The sequence below is a fragment of the Salvelinus sp. IW2-2015 genome, linkage group LG26 (genome assembly GCF_002910315.2).
Source record: "Salvelinus sp. IW2-2015 linkage group LG26, ASM291031v2, whole genome shotgun sequence".
Taxonomy (NCBI): domain Eukaryota; kingdom Metazoa; phylum Chordata; class Actinopteri; order Salmoniformes; family Salmonidae; genus Salvelinus; species Salvelinus sp. IW2-2015.
In genome coordinates, this window is record NC_036866.1 from 47,211,113 (window position 1) to 47,232,165 (window position 21,053).

General features: G+C 44.1%; 1 protein-coding gene across 1 annotated transcript; it reads left to right on the top strand.

The window, feature by feature from the left end:
- Nucleotides 1-51: 51 nt before the first annotated feature.
- Nucleotides 52-20,660, top strand: LOC111952755 (2-oxoadipate dehydrogenase complex component E1). Its single transcript, XM_023971650.2, has 18 exons — nucleotides 52-319; nucleotides 2,391-2,543; nucleotides 11,036-11,247; nucleotides 11,693-11,887; nucleotides 12,200-12,469; nucleotides 13,305-13,476; nucleotides 13,598-13,796; nucleotides 14,058-14,217; nucleotides 14,468-14,620; nucleotides 14,928-15,012; nucleotides 15,316-15,455; nucleotides 15,711-15,861; nucleotides 16,258-16,364; nucleotides 16,621-16,785; nucleotides 17,087-17,169; nucleotides 17,316-17,482; nucleotides 17,952-18,037; nucleotides 20,160-20,660. The coding sequence occupies exons 1-18, from the start codon at nucleotides 142-144 to the stop codon at nucleotides 20,262-20,264; spliced, it is 2,781 nt and encodes a 926-aa protein (XP_023827418.1). The 5' UTR covers nucleotides 52-141; the 3' UTR covers nucleotides 20,265-20,660.
- The last annotated feature ends 393 nt before the right edge of the window (nucleotides 20,661-21,053 follow it).

Here is a 21,053-nt window from a genome sequence, read left to right on the forward strand (position 1 = left end):
CTTCGGCGAAGTACTCCGACGGCTCAACCAATCAGCTTGCAGTGAGGTGTCACCTCCCATCTTTGTCAAGCAGTATGGCTGACGTTCTGTAGTGTGTGTAAGCTTCTAACTAGTGTTGACCTATTTTATTCATTTTAAATCATGTCAGTGTTACTATTCTTGAAAAACTTGCACTGCGTCAGCAAAGTTCCTCTGAGTGTCGCGCGCCCGGTCGTCGATTGTCTATATCACACCGAAAAAGGAGTCTACGGTTACCGACCCAAACAAATCGAGGGGGACCCGAAGTTGCAGAGCGACAATATCGCTACACTCAATCAAGGTCAGTAGAGCTCTGTTCAAATACTCATACTAACCGTACTATTTGTGACGTGAATTGAGTATATAGTATGCTAATTGGTCATATGATGATATAGTTAGTAGGCCAAAAGTTCCCTGATATCGTACTAAATTTGCCAAAATACGAAGTATTCATGGAGTGGACTGATGTAAAACTATATCTTGGCAACAAAATACATACAACCATTGAAATATCCAAGTTTTACATATTATTTTACTACACTGATTCCGCAATTGACTGTCAGTATGTCATACATCTCTTTTTATTAGGAACATTTTTCATACAGAAATCAAAATTTATGACGAAAAAGACCCCTTTGTAAAAATGTTTATCTGATTTGGAAAACTATTTCCAATCATTAAAACGTTTACAAAGCAAAATGTCAAACATTTATTCGYTACATGTCTGTATTTGATTTGATATAATATGGATTTGTATAATTTTTGTTGATCTCTTATTTCTTTGTAATTCCTCTTGATGTTCTGTTTTTTGTGTTTTGCATGTTATTGTTAAATAAAAATACATGCGGTGGAGGCTGTTTCCGTGCTTTTAGGACCCATAACAGGCTGACTACGCGACGCGAGTGTTGCAAAATAGATTTAGAAATCTAGATTATTAAATTATTGCACCCACACTGCTCGCGTGCCAATGAGCGTCTGCGTTGCCAAGGGCTAAAATAGAAGTCAGTTATATTTGTGACGCAGATCGCGCTGCAAGTCCTGCCTCTCCCATCTCCTCATTGGTTTATAGAAGCAGGTACCCACGTGCCATCTCCTCATTGGTTATACCCATGTGGGTGACTGAAAGACGAACGAGGTCAGTGGCGGTAATGCACCTAATTTATGAAAGTTACAAATCACAATAAAAAGTCCAGAGAAGAAAAAGCCTAGAAGGAGGAGAGATGACTAGAAACAATTTGATTGACCGTTTTATGTGTGGATTAATTGTCAGAGTAGAGGACCTTGTGCATTTCAGGTAAAATAGCAACTTAATGTTTATATCCCAGGACAAATTAGCTAGCAAGTGAAAGCTAGCTAGCTAAATTGCCATAAATGTTCAATGCTTTTCGACCTGTCCCCAAATTAATGTAATTGGTTCAGAGTTTGTTTTGTTATTTTAACCTGCGTGTCGTGATCGCGTTTGGTGTGGGGGGACAAAATACATTTATGCACGATGGCGCACACGCGCAGCCGGTTTGGGTTCTGTGTAATACGTTCTTCAGAAAATGGGCGTGGCTTCATAACTTTTCAAATTGGAAGAAAATGGCGGAAAATATGCAGCCGAAGTCCGACGAGAGCGGATACAAATTCATTACTTTGACTAATTATGACATGTTCTCTCATTTGGTTCTGGAAGTAGCTAGCCAAACATTAGCCAGTTAGTTTGGGTGATTGACTGCCGTTGAATGCTCTAAATTTAGGAGCAGACAATCTGACAATGCTCTGGATATGCGAACGCCCAGAGCGCACTCTGTCACTCCAGATTGAATTGATGAACACACAAGAAATTGTAAAATTTTTAGCTAGTCATTTGTTATGCTAACAAGTTAGCAAGAGGTTTCATAACAACATCAACTTCCAGTAGACAGGCGAAGCTCTAGTACGCTCAACTGAAACGATACCGTTTGTTTACAGTATACTAAGATGAAGTAATAGTATGTAGTATACAGTATGTTAGTATGGGTATTCGAACACAGCTCATGTTTTGCAGATAATGAACATTAAACTCAAATCATTGTCTTTTTCAATGGGAAAACAACTAAGCATCCTTTGCACAAAGTGAATTCTTGCAGAAGAGATTAAGTGTTGAGTTGTTCTTATATTCCTTATTGTCACTGCATATCGTACACTTTTACTACTTGCTTTAATTTGCATTTAACTGTAGACTAACGTTTGTCATAGCCTAGAGGTATATCCTCCTACCCCATGTCTTTTTTGTTGTTATTCTTTATTGACTTTTTCCCCCACATTTTACAATAATAATAGATGTATTTAAATGAATTAATCAGTTTTCACATCAATTTGATATTAAAATGGCTGTTCTGTTTACACAGATCATGGTCTCATGCGCCTGGTGGAGGCATACCGAGCACATGGACACAAGGCTGCTAAAATTAACCCTCTACTGCCAGAGGACCCTGTGGAGGACACTGTGCCAGAGATCAACATGTTGACTGGGGCTGTACAAGGACCCCTCAACACATCTGGTAGGCTATGTGGTCTATTGGGAGATTCATATGAGGATGGTATTATTCTCAGTAATGTTCTTCAGAATGTGTTCCAAAAACGTTGCATATAACAAATTTGGCAGTAAAGAAACGCACAGGGGGCCCCCCGGGTGGCGCAGTGGTCTAGGGCACTGCATCGCAGCGCTAGCTGTGCCACCAGAGTCTCTAGGTTCGCGCCCAGGCTCTGTCGCAGCCGGCCGCGACCGGGAGGTCCGTGGGGCAACGCACAATTGGCCTAGCGTCGTCCGGGTTAGGGAGGGTTTGGCCGGTAGGGATATCCTTGTCTCATCGCGCTCCAGCGACTCCTGTGGTGGGCCGGGCGCAGTGCGCGCTAACCAAGGGGGGCGGGTGCACGGTGTTGCCTCCGACACATTGGTGCGGCTGGCTTCCGGGTTGGAGGCGCGCTGTGTTAAAGAAGCAGTGCGGCTTGGTTGGGTTGTGCTTCGGAGGACGCATGACTTTCGACCTTCGTCTCTCCCGAGCCCGTACGGGAGTTGTAGTCACAAACTTTTTTTTTTAATGGGCATAATACTAAAGACACTTAAGTTATCTGGCTAAGTTAATGGTGAGCTAATTACAGAAAATAGTTTATGTTTGTGAGTGTGATGAAATAAAAGCAGGGCATTCTACCGGAGATTTTTAGGACTTGGACACTCGTTGTCCTCGCGTTATATCCTAATTTGATTTTGGTGCAGGTCATGTTGTTCTTCACATTACCATCTCTGGTAAAAGCACACTATATCAAATAAAATCAATGTTTATTTGTCACATGCACAGGATACAAAAGTTGTAAATGGTACTTGCATAGTGGAGTCTTTTGTTTAGACATGGAGCTAGCTGGCTAAACAATGAACCATAATCCCAACTCATAATTTAACTACCATGCATGAATCTGCAGGTAGCTAAAGCTAACTAACTAGATTCTATGTTAGTTAGCTAGCTAACATTAGGCCATAACTAGCAAAGCAAATGGCTTTCTAAGATGCAAATAATATTACTACACACATCATACATGTAATGTTAGCTAGCGAGTCAGCCAGCCAACGCTGCTTCGTACTTAACAGAATGCTTTAACTTGCAATGAAAATGACTTTCTGACAAAATTAGAAATGTATAATATCTGAAAATGTWGCTAGGTAGACTCTCTTACCCGTGGATGAACGCTTTTCCCTCTGTCATGAATGCCATGGTTGCCCTTAGTTTGAAGATGTAATCCGGAGACAGGTGTTTTATACAAYAGCCTTCTGGTGTGTTCTCTCTTCGACTCCCTCCGCATATTTGCAATCAAACGCCAGAATTTACTCCATCTCCTTAGCTATCATACTCTGCTTCCACCGGGCATTCCACTGATTTCAAAACTCGGTCCTCCAGAAAGTGGCGTGCATTAGCAACACTTTTGCAGTTCTTCATGATATCGTGAGAAAGGATTACCTACACATACTGAGCATGTCATGTTATAGACAGAAGCATGCTACATGGTAGACCAATCAACTCATCTCTCGGTATGTCCAGCCCATCTATCTCAGCCAATCATGGCTAGCCGGAAGGTTCCTGTCCTTACATTTACATTTACATTTAAGTCATTTAGCAGACGCTCTTATCCAGAGCGACTTACAAATTGGTGCATTCACCTTATGATATCCAGTGGAACAACCACTTTACAATAGTGCATCTAACTCTTTTAAGGGGGGGGGGGTTAGAAGGATATCCTTTTCCGTGTCTAAACCAACTAGGCTCGTAATTTAACAATTGTATTTTCAGATGGAGTACAATTTCTTTATTTATAAAAATAAAACATTTGCCAATCTTGTAGTATCCAATTGGTAGTTAGTCTTGTCTCATCGACGCAACTCCCGTACGGACTCGGGAGAGGCGAAAGTCGAGAGCCGTGCGTCCTCCGAAACCCAACCAAGCCGCACTGCTTCTTGACACAATGCCCGCTTAACCTGGAAGCCAGCCGCACCAATGTGTCGGAGGAAACACTGTATACCTGGCGACCGTGCCAGCGTGCCCGGCCCGCCACAGGAGTCGCTAGAGCGTGATGGGACAAGGACATCCCGGCCGGCCAAACCCTCCCCTAACCCCGATGACGCTGGGCCAATTGTGCGCCACCCCATGGGTCTCCTTGTCGCGGCTGGCTGCGACAGAGCCTGGACTCGACCCAGGATCTCTAGTGGTCTTAGACCACTGCGCCACTCGGGAGGTCCACAAGTTTGTTATTAAGGCACATGAAAGGTCAGATGTTCCAGAAGGCATTTCTGCCAAAAATGCATTTATTGATAAAAAATAAAAAATGTTTATGTTCAAATGCCTCTCCTGTGAAGTAGTGACATGCTGTTTCCTGAAACGAGTCACATTTAGAAATACCCACAGTATGATTTTCAATACCATCAATACTTTTTAATAACGTCAATACCACAAACTATTTTAGCTTGTTTTTCAAATAAATATATTTGTGCAATAGGCTAATAAAGCAGATCACGTTCTTCATTTCGACCTGTTGCATCATTTTTTCATTATGAAGCCGTTCCCCAAAGCTGATTGAGCCAGTCACATTGTAAGAGGGGGGATCAATTTACACTTGAAATTCACTACTAATGTTTGCAAGGTATTATCTAAGTTTAGTTATCTAAGATGTGCCAAAATAAATTCTAGCTATGCATTTGGTTTGCTAAGTGGCTAGCTTGCAAGATCAATCTTCTTGGTTACAGCAGAGACAATCAATCCACTCCTGGATCAATATCCTTGTCTGTTTTGTGCTTGAAGCAAACCTTTTGAGATAGTTGTATGACTTCATGATCTGGGGTGTCTGTCCTTGCGATTTGTTTATGTTCCTTGCGCTTGTTAGCATTTAGCTAGTGTACACATTGAGAATTCGCTAGTACTTTGTTAGCACACTTGGTTAGGAGCCTGTAAAAGAGCAGCCATCCCCTCTGGCACCATTAACTTAGCGCTTTATGGTTTTTGCGACTGCACTTGAAGAAACTTTCAAAGTTCTTGAAATGTTCCGTATTGGCTGACCTGCATGTCGTATGGTAATGGACTGTCGTTTCTCTTTGCTTATGTGAGCTGTTCTTGCCATAATATGTACTTGGTCTCTTACCAAATAGGGCTATCTTATGTATACAACCCCTCCTGTACCTTGTCACAATATAACTGCTCAAACGCATTAAGAAGGAAAGAAATTCCACAAATTAACTTTTAAGAAGGCAGACCTGTTAATTTAAATGCATTCCAGGTGACTACCTCATGAAGCTGGTTGAGAGAATGCCAAGAGCGTGCAAAGTTGGCATCAAGGCAAAGGGTGTCTACTTTGAAAAATCTCAAATATAATATATATTTTGATTTCTTTAACACTTTTTGGTTACTACATCATTCCATATGTGTTATTTCATAATTTTGATGTCTTCATTATTATTTTACAATGTAGAAAATAGTAAAAAATAAAGAAACCCTTGAATGAGTAGGTGTCCAAACTTTTGACTGGTACTGTACATCTAGCTGGGTAAGGTTCAGGGGGTAGGTGTGTGTCTCTTTGGTAACAACAGCTGGAGTGCCAACTCTGTTAGACTACTTCATGATAAGCTGTGGACTATACTGAACAAAAATTTGAATGCAACATGTCAAGTGTTGGTCCCAAATTTTCCATTCGCACAAAAAGCTTAGGTAACACAATTGCATTTTATCAATGGCAATTTGAATGCACAGAGATACTGCGACGAGATCCTCATGTTTCAGCATGATAATGCACAGCCCCATGTCGCAAGGATCTGTACACAATTCCTGGAAGCTGAAAATGTCCCAGTTCTGCATACTCACCAGGCATGTCAGCCATTGAGCATGTTTGGGATGCTCTGGATCGACATGTACGACAGCGTGTTCCAATTCCCGCCAATATTCAGCAACTTTGCACAGACATTGAAGAGGAGTGGGACAGTATTTCACAGGCCACAATCAACAGCCTGATCAACTCTATGCAAAGGAAATGTGTCGTGCTGCATGAGGCAAATGGTGGTCACACCAGATACTGACTAGTTTTCTGATCCACGCCCCTACCTTTTTTTGAAGATATCTGTGACCAACAGATGCATATCTGTATTCCCAGTCATGTGAAATCCATAGATTAGGGCCAAATTAATTAATTTGAATTGACTGATTTCCTTATATGAACTGTAACTCAGTAAAATCTTTGAAGTTGTTGCACATTGCATTTTTATATTTTTGTTCAGTATAGTTTATCTGTATTTTTCATAGCTGTATATTTACCACCACAAACCGATGCTGGCACTGAGACCACACTCAACGCGCCGTGCAAGCAAGGAAATGCACATCCGGACGCGGCCGGTGATTTTAATGCAGGGAAACTGAAATCCATCTTACCTCATTTTTACCACCATGTCACCTGTGCAACTAGAGGTGACAACTTTAGATCACCTTTACTCCACCCACAGAGACACATACAAAGCTCTCCCTCGCCCTCCATTTGGCAAATCTGATCATAACTCTTTCCWCCTGATTCCTGCTTACAAGCAAAAACTCAAACAGGAAGTACCTGTGGAAGTGGTCCGGTGAAGCAGATGCTAAGCTACAGGACTGTTTCGCTAGCACAGACTGGAATATGTTCTGGGATTAATCCGATTGAGGAGTTTACCACATCAATCACCGGCTTCATTAATACAGTAAGTGCATTGACGATGTCATCCCCACAGTGACCATAAATACATATCCAAACCAGATGCCATGGATTACAGGCAACATCCGCACTGACCTAAAGGCTAGAGCTGCCAGTTTGAAGGAGCAGGACACTAATCCGGACGCTTATAAGAAACCCTGCTACGACCTCAGACGAGCCATCAAACAGTAAAGACGTCAATACAGGACTAGGATCGAATCCTACTACGCCGGCGGTGACAGTAGTCGGATGTGGCAGGGCTTGCAAACTATCACGGATTACAAAGGGAACTCAGTGACACGAGCCTACCAGATAAGCTAAATTAATTCTATGCTCGCTTCGAGGAAAGCAACACTGAACTATGCATAAGCGCACAGATGTTCCGGACGACTGTGTGATCTCACTCTCTGTAGCCAATGTGAGTAAGACCTTTTAAACAGGTTAACATTGACAAGGCCGCGGGGCCAGACTGATTACCAGGATCCATTCTTGGAGCATTTGCAGACCAGCTGGCAAGTGTCTTCACTGACGTTTTCATTTTCTCACTCACCCAGTCTGTAATACCTACATGTTTCAAGCAGACCACAATAGTCCCTGTACCCAGTAACGCCAAGGTGACCTGTTTAAATAACTGTCACCCCATAGCACTGAAATCTTTAGCCATGAAATGCTTTGAATGGCTGGTCACAATGGCACATCAACACCATCATCCCAGATACCCTGGACCCACTCCAATTTGCATAGCGCCCCAACAGATCCACAAATTTCGCAATCTCTATTACACTCCACACTGCCCTCTCCCACCTGGAGAAGAGGAACACCTATGTAAGAATGCTGTTCATTGACTACAGCTCAGCGTTCAACACCATAATACCCACAAAGCTAATCACTAAGCTCAGGACCCTGGGACTAAACACCTCCCTCTGCAACTGGATCCTGGACTTCCTGACAGTCCGCCCCCAGGTGGTGAGTGTAGGCAACAACACATCCGTCACGCTGATCCTCAACACAGGGGCGCTTTAGGGGTGCGTGCTTGATCCCCTCCTGTACTCCCTGTTCACCCACGACTGTGTGGCAGCGCATGACTCCAACACCATCATTAAGTTGGCTGACAACACCACAGTGGTTGGCCTGATCACTGACGAAGATGAGACAGCCTATAGGGATGAGGTCAGTGCCCTGGCAGTGTGGTGCCAGGACAACAACCTCTCAATGTCAGCCAGACAAACGAGCTGATCGTGGACTACAGGAAACGGAGGCCCGAGTACGCCTACGTCAACAGAGCTGTGGTGGAACGAGTCCAGAACTTCAAGTTCCTCTGTGTCAAAATCACTAAGGAATTTTCATGGTCCTCACACACTAATACAGTCGTGAAAAGGGCACGACAACACCAATTCCCCCTCAGGAGACTGAAAAGATTTGGCATGGGCCTTCAGATTCTCAAAGTTCTACAGCTGCRCAAGGCCAGATAAACACTGAAGTTGCTTACCAAGAAGACAGTGAATGTTCCTGAGTGGCCTAGTTACAATTTTGAAATAAATCGTCTTGAAAATGGCTGTCAATGATCAACAACCAACTTGACAGAGCTTGAAGAATTTTAGAAAGAATAATGTGCAAATATTGTACAATCCATGTGTGAAAAGCTCTTAGAGACTTACCCAGAACAACTCACAGCTGTAATAGGTGATTCTAACATGTTTTGACTCGGGTGTGAATACTTCAATTCAATTCTTCATTCCAAGATGGCGTAGCAGTCAGACGTCTTTGTCCTTCGTCGTGTCCCATGTATATATATTTTTCTTTGCATATCTTTAAAAATATATATATATATATTAACTTYAAAATACTCTCCTGCAACCCGCCTCACCCAATGTGGTGTGGATGCAGTCTATCACGGTGCCATCCGTTTTGTCACCAAAGCCCCATATAMTACCCACCACTGCGACCTGTATGCTCTCGTTGGCTGGCCCTCGCTTCATACTCGTCTCCAAACCCACTGTCTCCAGGTCATCTACAAGTCTCTGCTAGGTAAAGCCCCGCCTTCTCTCAGCTCACTGGTCACCATAGCAGCACCCACCTGTAGCACACGCTCCAGCAGGTATATCTCACTGGTCACCCCCAAAGCCAATTCTTCCTTTGGCCGCCTTTCCTTCCAGTTCTCTGCTGCCAATGACTGGAACGAACTGCAAAAATCTCTGAAGCTGGAGACTCATATCTCCCTCACTAGCTTTAAGCACCAGCTGTCAGAGCAGCTCACAGATCACTGCACCTGTACATAGCCCATCTGTAAATAGCCCATCCAACTACCTCATCCCCATACTGTATTTATTTATCTTGCTCCTTTGCACCCCAGTATCTCTACTTGCACATTCATCTTCTGCACATCTACCATTCCAGTCTTTAATTGCTATATTGTAATTACTTCGCCACCATGGCCTATTTATTGACTTTCCTCTCTTATCCTACCTCATTTGCACACACTGTATATAGACAATTTCTACTGTATTATTGACTGTATGTTTGTTTATTCCATGTGTAAGTCTGTTGTTGTATGTGTCGAACTCTTTGCTTTATCTTGGCCAGGTCACAGTTGTAAATGAGAACTTGTTCTCAACTAGCCTACCTGGTTAAAGGTGAAATAAGTAGATTTTTTTTTAATGTCAATCAGATATTTCTGTATTTAATTTTCAATAATTTAGCAAAAATATCTAAACAACTTTTCACTTTGTCTTTATGGGATGTTGTGTGTAGATGGGTGAGGAAAATAATGAGTTCCGGCTTTAACACAACGAAGTTAGCAATAAGTCAAGGCCATGTATATGCATGCAATGCCCATATGCATTTAGCGCTCAATTCTCTGACAACTGAACCGTGTGGTGGACAATTGTTTTTTCAAAACACTGCCAACACTCTGTTTGCATGGCTAGTGGCTAACGTTAGCCAGCTCAAGATAGCTAACGCAGAGTAGATTCTCCATATGACGTTAAGAAATAGTCCATTATGGGTCGTTTAGAAGATATCCGGAAATAAGTTAATAAATATGTAAAAACCCCAAAACATAACTATTTTTGTAGTTATAGGTAACCAGAATGTGACTACACATTACTTAAGTCTTTGACCAAACTGTGTTGTTACTTTGGTGAGTAGAAACTCATGCCTCCTACCCTTTTAAGTCAATGTAAAACCCATCACCCAACATTTGATTTGCTAAACCACCCATTGCAATGGTATGGCACMAATAAATATTGGAAGGAAATCATTGCCTTTTAAATGCCCCAAACTGCTAATTTGTGCGGTGACTCACTCACAGCACATGCGTTTAACACAGGCACTCGGTTTGAGTGGATGGTGTCTCTAGGGATGAGGCATTTTCAATGACAGTCAACAGTATCTCATACCTCCAGTCATTACTATCATCACTCACAAATTAGTAGATCAATCAAATGAAAGTGCATGTGACTTGGTGGATATGATTTAGATGGTAAAAGCACTTTGTGACTGCTGATGTGAAAAATACATTTGATTGAGGGTTCCTATGATACCCAGTCATGGGGATAAGGAATTATGTCCCACACACACACACGCCTCATCCTGTCAGACTATCAGAGCTCTTGGTCTTTAGTCTGTGTTCATGGAGATAAATAATTATGTACACGTATTTTTTTTTGTCCAGCAGGCAGACTAGCAGGTCTCATACTGCAACGCATTTGCAGCCAACCAGGTCCTCCTAAAAAAAAAACGTTATTTTTTTCAACTGACCTGAAATTCACACTCCTACATAAATTCCTTTCTTCTCCAGGACTGCGTCACTTTGGTAAGGCTGAGGCGTCAGTGGAGGAGGTGCTTGCCTACCTGGAGGAGGCCTACTGTGGCCGCATTTCCATAGAGACCAGTCAGTTGACCAGTCTGGAGGAAAGGGAGTGGCTCGCCGACCGCTTCGAGGAGTTGAAGAAGGAGACATTTGCGGCGGAGGAAAGGAAGAAGTTGGCCAAACTCATGCTGGAGTCACAGGTAGATGGGTGGATGGATGGGGATGAAGAGAGCGAGGGGGGGGGGGAGAAAGAGACCTCCACAGAGGAGAGGAGACAGTTGGCTAAGCTCCTGTTGAAGTCACGTGGGTGGATAGGTAGATGGGTCAAAGGTCGACGTCGTCACACAGTATTACAGCCGAATAACCTTTTCATAGCCTAATTTAATGAAAATGTGTATCTTATCTAACAGAGTAATTGGCATCTTGTTTAATGACTTTATTCCCACAAAATGTTTATCTTATCAGCAAGAATGTGATGGTATTGGTTTTATCAATGTTAATTACATTTTTTCCCTATTTCCAAGACGACTGATCTTGCTGACTTATTTATGTATTTAGCTTTTATTTAACCAGATAAGTCATTGAGAACACATTCTCTTTTTACAATAACAGCCTGAAATGACCCGTTTCATCTTGTTACCTCAGGAGTTTGATAATTTCCTGGCCAACAAGTTTTCCACGGTGAAGCGTTACGGTGGTGAGGGAGCAGAGAGCATGATGGGAGTGTTCTATGAGATGTTCCGCCTGTTGGCCCACAGTGGGGTGACGGACGTCGTCATGGGGATGCCTCATCGCGGGCGACTCAACCTCCTCACGGGGCTGCTGCAGTTCCCACCAGAGGTCAGGGTTCAGACACTATCGATCACTTCCAGGTCAAATTCATGGCTGTAGTGTTTACCTGAGTTAACCACACTCACTGGGGATTACCAATAAACTCCATGTAATTGTCAGCTGCAATGCGCTATGCAGTGTGACGATAAGAGAGAATCCAGTGTTACCTTATCAGAAAGTGACCGTAAAAAGTTTCTGTGGATGATGACCTTGAATTTTGTTGTTTTTCTTACTGAGGTGAACAGGTTTTGGGAGAGGTGAAATCTGGAACCCCAGTATAACATTTATTTGTTTCATGTGCCTCTCTCCCTCCACCTCCAGCTGATGTTCCGTAAGATGCGTGGCCTCAGTGAGTTCCCAGCGGACTCTCCCTCCATCGGTGACGTCCTCTCCCACCTCTCCTCCTCTGTAGAGCTGGATTTCGGTGCTGCCCACCTCCTCAAAGTGACCATGCTGCCCAACCCCTCCCACCTGGAGGCCATCAACCCAGTCACCCAGGGRAAGACCAGGGCCCGGCAGCAGCTCAAACAGGAGGGAGACTACTCACCAGACGAGAACGCACAGCCTGGGAATAAAGTCGTATGTCTCCAGGTATAGTGTGTGTGAATGTATATGTGTAATATATATATATATAACTAGGCAACTCAGTTAAGAACAAATTCTTAGTTTACAATGACGGCCTACCCCGGCCAAAACCTCCCCTAACCCGAACAACGCTGGGCCAATTGTGGCTCTAACCAGACTAGTGGGAGGCCCCGGTGCACAACTGAGCAAGAGGACAAGTACATTAGAGTGTCTAGTTTGAGAAACAGACACCTCACAAGTCCTCAACTGGCAGCTTCGTTATATAGTACCCGCAAAACACTAGTCTCCGCTGGCCTTCTAGGCAGAATTCCTCTGTCCAGTGTCTGTGTTCTTTTGCCCATCTTAATCTTTTTTTATTTTATTGGCCAGTCTGAGATATGTCTTTTTCTTTGCAACTCTGCCTAGAAGGCCAGCATCCCGGAGTTGCCTCTTCACTGTTGACGTTGAGACTGGTGTTTTGTGGGTACAATTTAATGAAGCTGCCCCCCTCCCCTCGGTTTTGTTGCATTTAGGGGAGCTAACGTCTCATTTAGGGGAGCTGAGCCCCCCCTGGTTCCCCCATAATTCGCACCTTGGCCCTCAGGCCAATGTGTTTGACACCCCTGAACTAGAAACACATTCACTGATTAACACTGCTATAGAATAGTATACTTGATTGCCCTCTCGTGAATTTGTTTTGCATGTGTAGTACAATATGTAAAAGAGAGGGATAGTAGGAAGGGATTATTACGCTGAAGTACAGTTTATAGTGTCATAAGGGCATTATCCATTGTTGATGTTAAGATATTTTCAGAATTTCAAGCCTGGTGATCATTGTGGAAACTCTCCTTACTTTTCTCAGGTCCATGGGGATGCCTCATTCTCGGGTCAAGGGATTGTTCCAGAGACATTCACCATTTCACTACTCCCCCACTTCAGAGTCGGTGGGAGCATCCACCTCATTGTAAACAACCAAGTGGGTTATACCACTCCGTCTGCCAGAGGGAGATCGTCTTTATACTGCAGTGATGTTGGTATGTGAAATCTATTGCTTTATCTATAATAGATCTTTATGGGAATTATAATCACAAATCCATTTTTTGAATGGGAATTTCAATACTCCTCTATCTCACTGTGTGTGTCTCCCCTCTCCAGGTAAGATGGTGGGCTGTGCGGTGRTCCATGTGAATGGTGATGATGCGGAGGAGGTGGTGCGCGCCACACGTTTGGCGGTAGAGTATCAGAGACGCTTCAGGAAGGATGTCATCCTGGACCTGCTCTGCTACAGACGGTGGGGACACAACGAGCTGGACGAACCTGGTTTCACTAACCCTGCCATGTACAAGATTATCCGGTGAGTTCAGTATATTTGCTATACTCTGGCTGATCTTGAGCCAAAATGGGTCCACTAAATGGACAGAAATATTRTCCAGAAACTACCTCATTGTATTGAACAGGGAACACATCCTCACAACCATGAACAAAAGCATATATGGTTTACCTACAATTGTATATTTGCTTTACATTATTTGCCGTTGATATACCCTTGATTACAGAACAATGCCCAAATAACTAACCATGACATCCTACCCACTTCTCATCCCCCCCCCCCCAGCTCCAGGAAGAGCATCCCAGACTCCTACGCTGACCAGCTGATCTCAGAGGGCCTGATGACAGAGGAGGAGTGTGGTGCCATCAGGACAGCCCACTACGGCATGCTGAACGACAAGCTGGCCAACATGACCCTATACAGCCCACTGCCCACCAACCTGCAGGTCTGTGATGTGCACTCATTTCACATACGGCTTGATTGAGTTTACCTGGCACAATGGAATCAATAGAATAGTTGCGAAAGTGCAAACCCCACCCATCTGGCACTACAGGCAGACTAAAGCGAACGCTCAAAATGTTTGTTCCCAGGTCTCTGGTGAGGAGTGCTTTTTGGAGTGTCGAGAAACTAACAGAAGACAGATTTCCATTCTTTGCTGTAACAAATGGACTTMTAAAGTTGTGTTGTTGTTACAGGGGCGCTGGGGAGGTCTGGAAGAGCCCCAGGCCAGAGTCACCCACTGGGACACGGGGGTGCCTGTCCCCCTGCTGCAGTATGTAGGGGCTAAGTCTGTGGAGATACCCGAGGAGGTCCAGCTACACAGCCACCTTGGGAAGATGCATGTGGCGGTAATAACAATTACAGGATATATATATATTGTAGCTAATTCGGGGGGGTGGGGGTCCTGCCCGGGACTCGAACCCAGGTCCACCGACTGTCAACCCAAAACATTAGCCATTACGCCAACAGATCTCAACCTCTTTACAAGTTTGCTAGGTGTTGAGTTAAAGGGATAGTTGGAGATTTCTTTGACAATGGTATCCACAAGTTCATCTGACTCTAGGGAAAAGGGATAAAGGGCTTTGTTGTTTTCCCCCTTGTTTTTTTAAAGACTCTCTGAAGCTCAATGCAAACAGATCTGTTGTGTTCTCTCAGGGTCGCCGTGCGAAGGTGGAGAATGGAACTAATCTGGATTGGTCCACTGCTGAGGCCATGGCGTTTGGCTCTCTGCTCTGCCAAGGTCAGTCAATGGCTTTTTACACTACTGAGCCAAGCTGTACTGAGCTGGCCTGGTTCGGCATCCACTTTAGTTGCTGGAGTATCCTAGGCAACACAATTTGGCAAGGGTTTGCATGGTAATGTGAAAAAGGATTGATCTTCATAGATAACATTTTTTTACAGAAATTGCTTGTTAGTATGGTAATAACAGGCCTGGAAAACACAAATCTATCTATGTCAATACTTACAAATGTATAGTCATTTCTAGTCATTTCTATATGTAATTCTCATGTCTCTGGCTGTAAGAATGTGTTTTGTTTTGCAGGGTTCAACATTCGTATCAGTGGACAGGATGTTGGTAGGGGCACCTTCAGTCAGAGACATGCCATGATCGTTTGTCAAGACACAGATGACATGTACATCCCCCTCAATCACATAGACCCTGAACAGAAAGGATTCATGGAGGTAAATAATGAGTTATTGCAACGAGAGAAAAAAAACAAAAAACAATGGGACTTGATACAAAATAACTTGGGACTCGACTTGCATTTACAATGCACGACTTGGGACTTGAGATTCAACCCTTTTTACTCACTTGAGACTTGGACCTCATGACTTGTTTACTTGCTTTACTTCTAAGTTGTATAAGAGTGTCTTGGACACCCACCTGTGATACGGCGTGCACTCTTCTGTGTGTGTGTGTGTGTGTGTGTGTTCTAGGTGTGCAACAGTGCCCTGTCTGAGGAGGCCGTGCTGGGCTTTGAGTATGGCATGGCCATCGCCCAGCCTAAACTACTGCCTATCTGGGAGGCTCAGTTTGGAGACTTCTTCAACGGAGCTCAAATCATATTCGACACCTTCCTCTCTGGCGGTAATGAATGCTGATACTCTGGTCGATAACTTTCTGAAGTCAGCCAAGGGCTATTTTTAGGTCACCACCTTTTGAGGTTGCAGATAGTTGAATACCATAAACCAGTTTCCTTCTAGCCCCTGGCGCGATCACCTATCAAGTCCTTTCAGTTCTGTGAACACATATTAACAAGGGCTTGGGGAAGGGGATACACAGAATGGAGTCAACACTTTGTTTAGTATACATTTAAGATTAAACTGGATATTTGGTCAACATGATCAGTAAATCATGGGTCCCAGTAGAACACAAACTACACTTTTTAATATAAAAGCTTTATAGCGCATTCATAAAGCCTTCATAAACGTTAGGCGCTACATTCTGGTTCCACTGGGTGTTGATTTGAAACGTGTCTCCCAGGCGAGGCTAAGTGGCTGCTGCAGTGCGGGATGGTGATCCTGCTTCCCCATGGTTACGACGGAGCAGGACCTGAACACTCCTCCTGCCGCATGGAGAGGTTCCTACAGGTGAGTAGGGGAACGCAAATCACATGGGGAACAATTTTAAAGGAGCGGGGAACCTCTGATCTCCTCTGTATTTTGTGGCAGTGAGAAATGAGGAGAACAGACTTTTTTTTTTAAGAACTCTTTGGAAACAAATACCTCTACAAATAGCAGCTACGATTACCTCTGTTGTAGCTACTGTATGCCGCGGTCTACTCTCTCACTGTCTCTTTGTACTATTTATTGTATTGGTGTCTAAATCTCCTCGTCTTTCTCCCAGCTGTGTGACAGTAAGGAGGAGGGGGTGGATGGTGACAATGTCAACATGGGCGTGGTCAACCCTACGACTCCAGCACAGTACTTCCACCTGCTGAGACGACAGATGATTCGCAACTTCCGCAAGCCGCTCATCGTGGCCGGGCCCAAGACTCTGCTCCGACTCTCTGTAGGCTACTCAATAACACATCTAATACAAGCCATTAGAGTTCAATGGGCCTGTTTGAATACCTTTAAAATGCATCCTTCCTCCCCCCCCTTCAGGTAATCACTGATCTGTAGGTGAGTGCGTGGTTAGGTGAAGGCATGGTTTTCACTGCATCGCTTCCACCAATCTTACCATGTCATATCAATGATTTCCTCAAGGAAAGAAAGGGTTAATTTTAAGGTATTCAAACAGGGATACTGTGAACATGTTTATGGGGATATTTTTGGTGACTGAGTTGATGAGTTCCTGTCTCTACCTGTAGGGGGCAACATCCAGTCTGGCTGACATGGCTCCTGGAACCTCTTTCAAACCTGTGATTGGTGACACCTCAGTCACACCAGCCAGGTAAAGAAGTATCCACAACATTACACCCTCTCTTCTGCTTCCTGTTGATAAGTGTATCTCATTTAAAAATGTTGTCATTTGTGTTATGGTGTCATATGTATGTACCCAACTGCTTTAATAACTGTCCTTTCCTGCTATCCCTGTAGTGTCCAGCGGGTGGTGCTGTGTTCAGGGAAGCACTACTATGCCCTGTTGAAACAGAGGGAAACGTCAGCTGCCACTCAGACCACAGCACTGATCAGACTGGAGGAGCTGTGTCCCTTCCCTCTGGAAGCCCTGCAGCAGGAGCTCACCAAGTACACCAACGCCAAAGGTAGGCTATACCTGACCTGGCCACTATTTACCTCAAACATCTAATATCTAAAATGCCACTTTGCAGTCGCTTTTATCCAAGTACACTGACAACAAATGTATATAAGTGACCCCTGACCTGGTCTTCACTTCTTACCACAGACACTATAGGCCTGTTTCCCAGACACACATTAACCCTGGTTTAAAAAGCTATTGCATTGGAGATTCTCCATTTTTAGCATGCTTTTTATTCCAGGATTAGGCTCTTACTGTTCAACACTGCTTACTAGAGACTGTGCAGCAGCATCGGATCAATAAATCATTTTGTGAACTGTATTTGGTAGGGATGGGCATTTGAAATGATTTCACTATTCGAATAATATCATTACATTTTTTCCGATATTTGATTAACTGTCCCCATCCCTAGTATTTTGCCATTTTCAAGATAATTTTTTTATGTAATCTTCTTCATGTGTTTGTGTCCCATACAGAGTTCGTCTGGAGCCAGGAGGAGCCCCAGAACATGGGCCCCTGGTCCTTCGTGGCCCCTAGGTTTGAAAAGCAGCTGGCCTGCAAGGTGAGTCCTGCCCCTGTCTGAATGATCAGAGAAATACTGTTCATGTGTTTGAGGGGATCAGTTTGAGCAAGCAAGGCGCGGCTCCCGAATTGCTCATTTTGATCAGATAATGAGTAGTTATTTGGGATGCAAGGTGATTTGTAGATCAGGGATCCTGCACAGTCCGACTGCAATGTAGTGGATCTCAAACATGCACAATAAACTAAGTGTGCAAAACATGCTCTTTCCATGACAGACTGACCAGGTGAAAGCTATGATCCTTTATCGATGTCACCTGTTAAATCCACTTCAATCCGTGTAGATGAAGGGGAAGAGACCGGTTAAAGAAGGATTTTTAACAATTGACACATGATTTGTGTATGTGTGCCATTGAGGGTGAATGGGCAAGTGCCTTTGAACAAGGTATAGTAGTAGGTGCCAGGCACACCTGTTTGAGTGTGTTAAGAACTGCAACGCAGCTGGGTTTTTCACGCTCAACAGTTTCCCATCTGTATCAAGAATGATCCACCACCCAAAGGACATCCAGCCAACTTGACCTAACTGTGGGAAGCATTGGAGTCAACATGGGCCAGCATCCCTGTGGAACGCTTTCGACACCATGTGGAGTCCATTCTCTGACGAATTGAGGCTGTTCTGAGGGCCAAAAGGGGTGCAACTCAATATTAGGAAGGTGTTCCCAATGTTTTGTACACTGTATATTTGACTGGGTTTGATTTTAAAAAATCTATATACACTGCTCAAAAAAATAAAGGGAACACTAAAATAACACATCCTAGATCTGAATGAATGAAATATTCTTATTAAATACTTTTTCCTTTACATAGTTGAATGTGCTGACAACAAAATCACACAAAAATTATCAATGGAAATCAAATTTATCAACCCATGGAGGTCTGGATTTGGAGTCACACTCAAAATTAAAGTGGAAAACCACACTACCAGGCTGATCCAACTTTGATGTAATGTCATAAAACAAGTCAAAATGAGGCTCAGTAGTGTTGTGGGCTCCACGTGCCTGTATGACTCCCTACAACGCCTGGGCATCTCCTGATGAAGGTGGCGGATGGTCTCCTGAGGGATCTCCTCCCAGACCTGGACTAAAGCATCCGCAACTCCTGGAGAGTCTGTGGTGCAACGTGCGGTTGGTGGATGGAGCGAGACATGATGTCCCAGATGTGCTCAATTGGATTCAGGTCTGGGGAACGGGGGCCAGTCCATAGCATCAATGCCTTCCTCTTGCAGGAACTGGTGACACACTCCAGCCACATGAGGTCTAGCATTGTCTTGCATGAGGAACCCAGGGCCAACCGCACCAGCATATGGGTCTCACAAGGGTCTGAGGATCCATCTCGGTACTAAGGGAGTCAGGCTACCTCTGGCGAGCACATGGAGGCTGTGCCTCATGTGCCCCACCCTCATGGAGTCTGTTTCTGACCGTTTGAGCAGACACATGCACATTTGTGGCCTGCTGGAGGTCATTTTGCAGGGCTCTGGCAGTGCCCTCCTTGCACAAAGGCGGAGGTAGCGGTCCTGCTGCTGTTGTTGCCCCCTACAGCCTCCTCCATGTCTCCTGATGTACTGGCCTGTCTCCTGGTAGCGCCTCCATGCTCTGGACACTACGCTGACAGACACGCAAACCTTTCTTGCCACAGCTCGCATTGATGTGCCATCCTGGATGAGCTGCACTACCTGACCACTTGTGTGGGTTGTAGACTCCGTCTCATGCTACCACTAGAGTGAAAGCACCGCAGCATTCAAAAGTGACCAAAACATCAGCCAGGAAGCATAGGAAACTGAGAAGTGGTCTGTGGTCACAACCTGCATGAGACAGTGCCAGTTTAGTAGTAGTAGCTAACGTTTAGTAACATTATTATTTAGTTGGGGGTGTCTTGCTAATTGCCTATAATTTCCACCTTTTTTGTCTATTCCATTTGCACAACAGCATGTGAAATGTATTGTCAATCTGTGTTGCTTCCTAAGTGGACAGTTTGATTTCACAGAAGTGTGATTGACTTGGAGTTACATTGTGTTGTTTAAGTGTTCCCTTTATTTTTTTGAGCAGTGTATATTAACCGACCATTTTCATTTGCACACCTTCTTTCTCCCTCTACTCTTCCTCCAGCTCCGGTTGGTGAGTCGGCCTACTCTGCCCGCCCCGGCTGTGGGCATCGGAACGCTCCACCACCAGCAGAACGAGGCCATCCTCACTGCCACCTTCTCCTCTTGAGCCACTGGGCCCCAAGATGGCTGCTCCCGCGGGCCCCAGAATGGATGCACCCTCCCTCCTCCAGTAAAACCACATTACATATCTTCTCTAGGCTGGACCTCCAGGCTGAATTGATCTCTGTTTCACATTTGTTTCACTCAACTTTCTATGAATTGGTGAGATGAGACAATAGTGAGGCCAGGATCTCTTTTCTTCCTGTATGTTTAAATGTTCTCAAAAACACAATTGCTAAAGGCTGCTTCTTCATTGTGGAGGGGGCTTCAGGTACTGAGTGGAACAAGACTGTGATGGTTTGGAAGGGCTGTTTTATCGAGCATTATGAAATGGAGCTGTAGCTGTCTAAAAACAATGTGATGTAAGTGGTCTTAGATTGCATCGTAAAGCAACTCAATATTGCCCTGAGTGTTAATTTTGATTGTAATATTGAATTTTTAACTCTTAATGTTTTTAACTTTATGCAAAAGTTAATTCCACATGCAATATGATTACATTCAATTTACTATACTGAAACAAAAATATAAACGCAACATGCAAGAATTTCAAAGATTTTACTGAGTTACAGTTCATATTAGTCCCTAATCTATGGATTTCACATGACTGGGAATACGATATGCAGCTGTTGGTCACAAATACCTTAAAATAGAAAATGTAGGGGCATGGGACAGAATACCAGTCATTATCTGTTGTGACCTCCATGTGCCTCATGCAGCGCGACATCTCCTTCACATAGAGTTGATCAGGCCTGTGGAATGTTGTCCCACTCCTCTTCAATGGCTGTGCGAAGTTGCT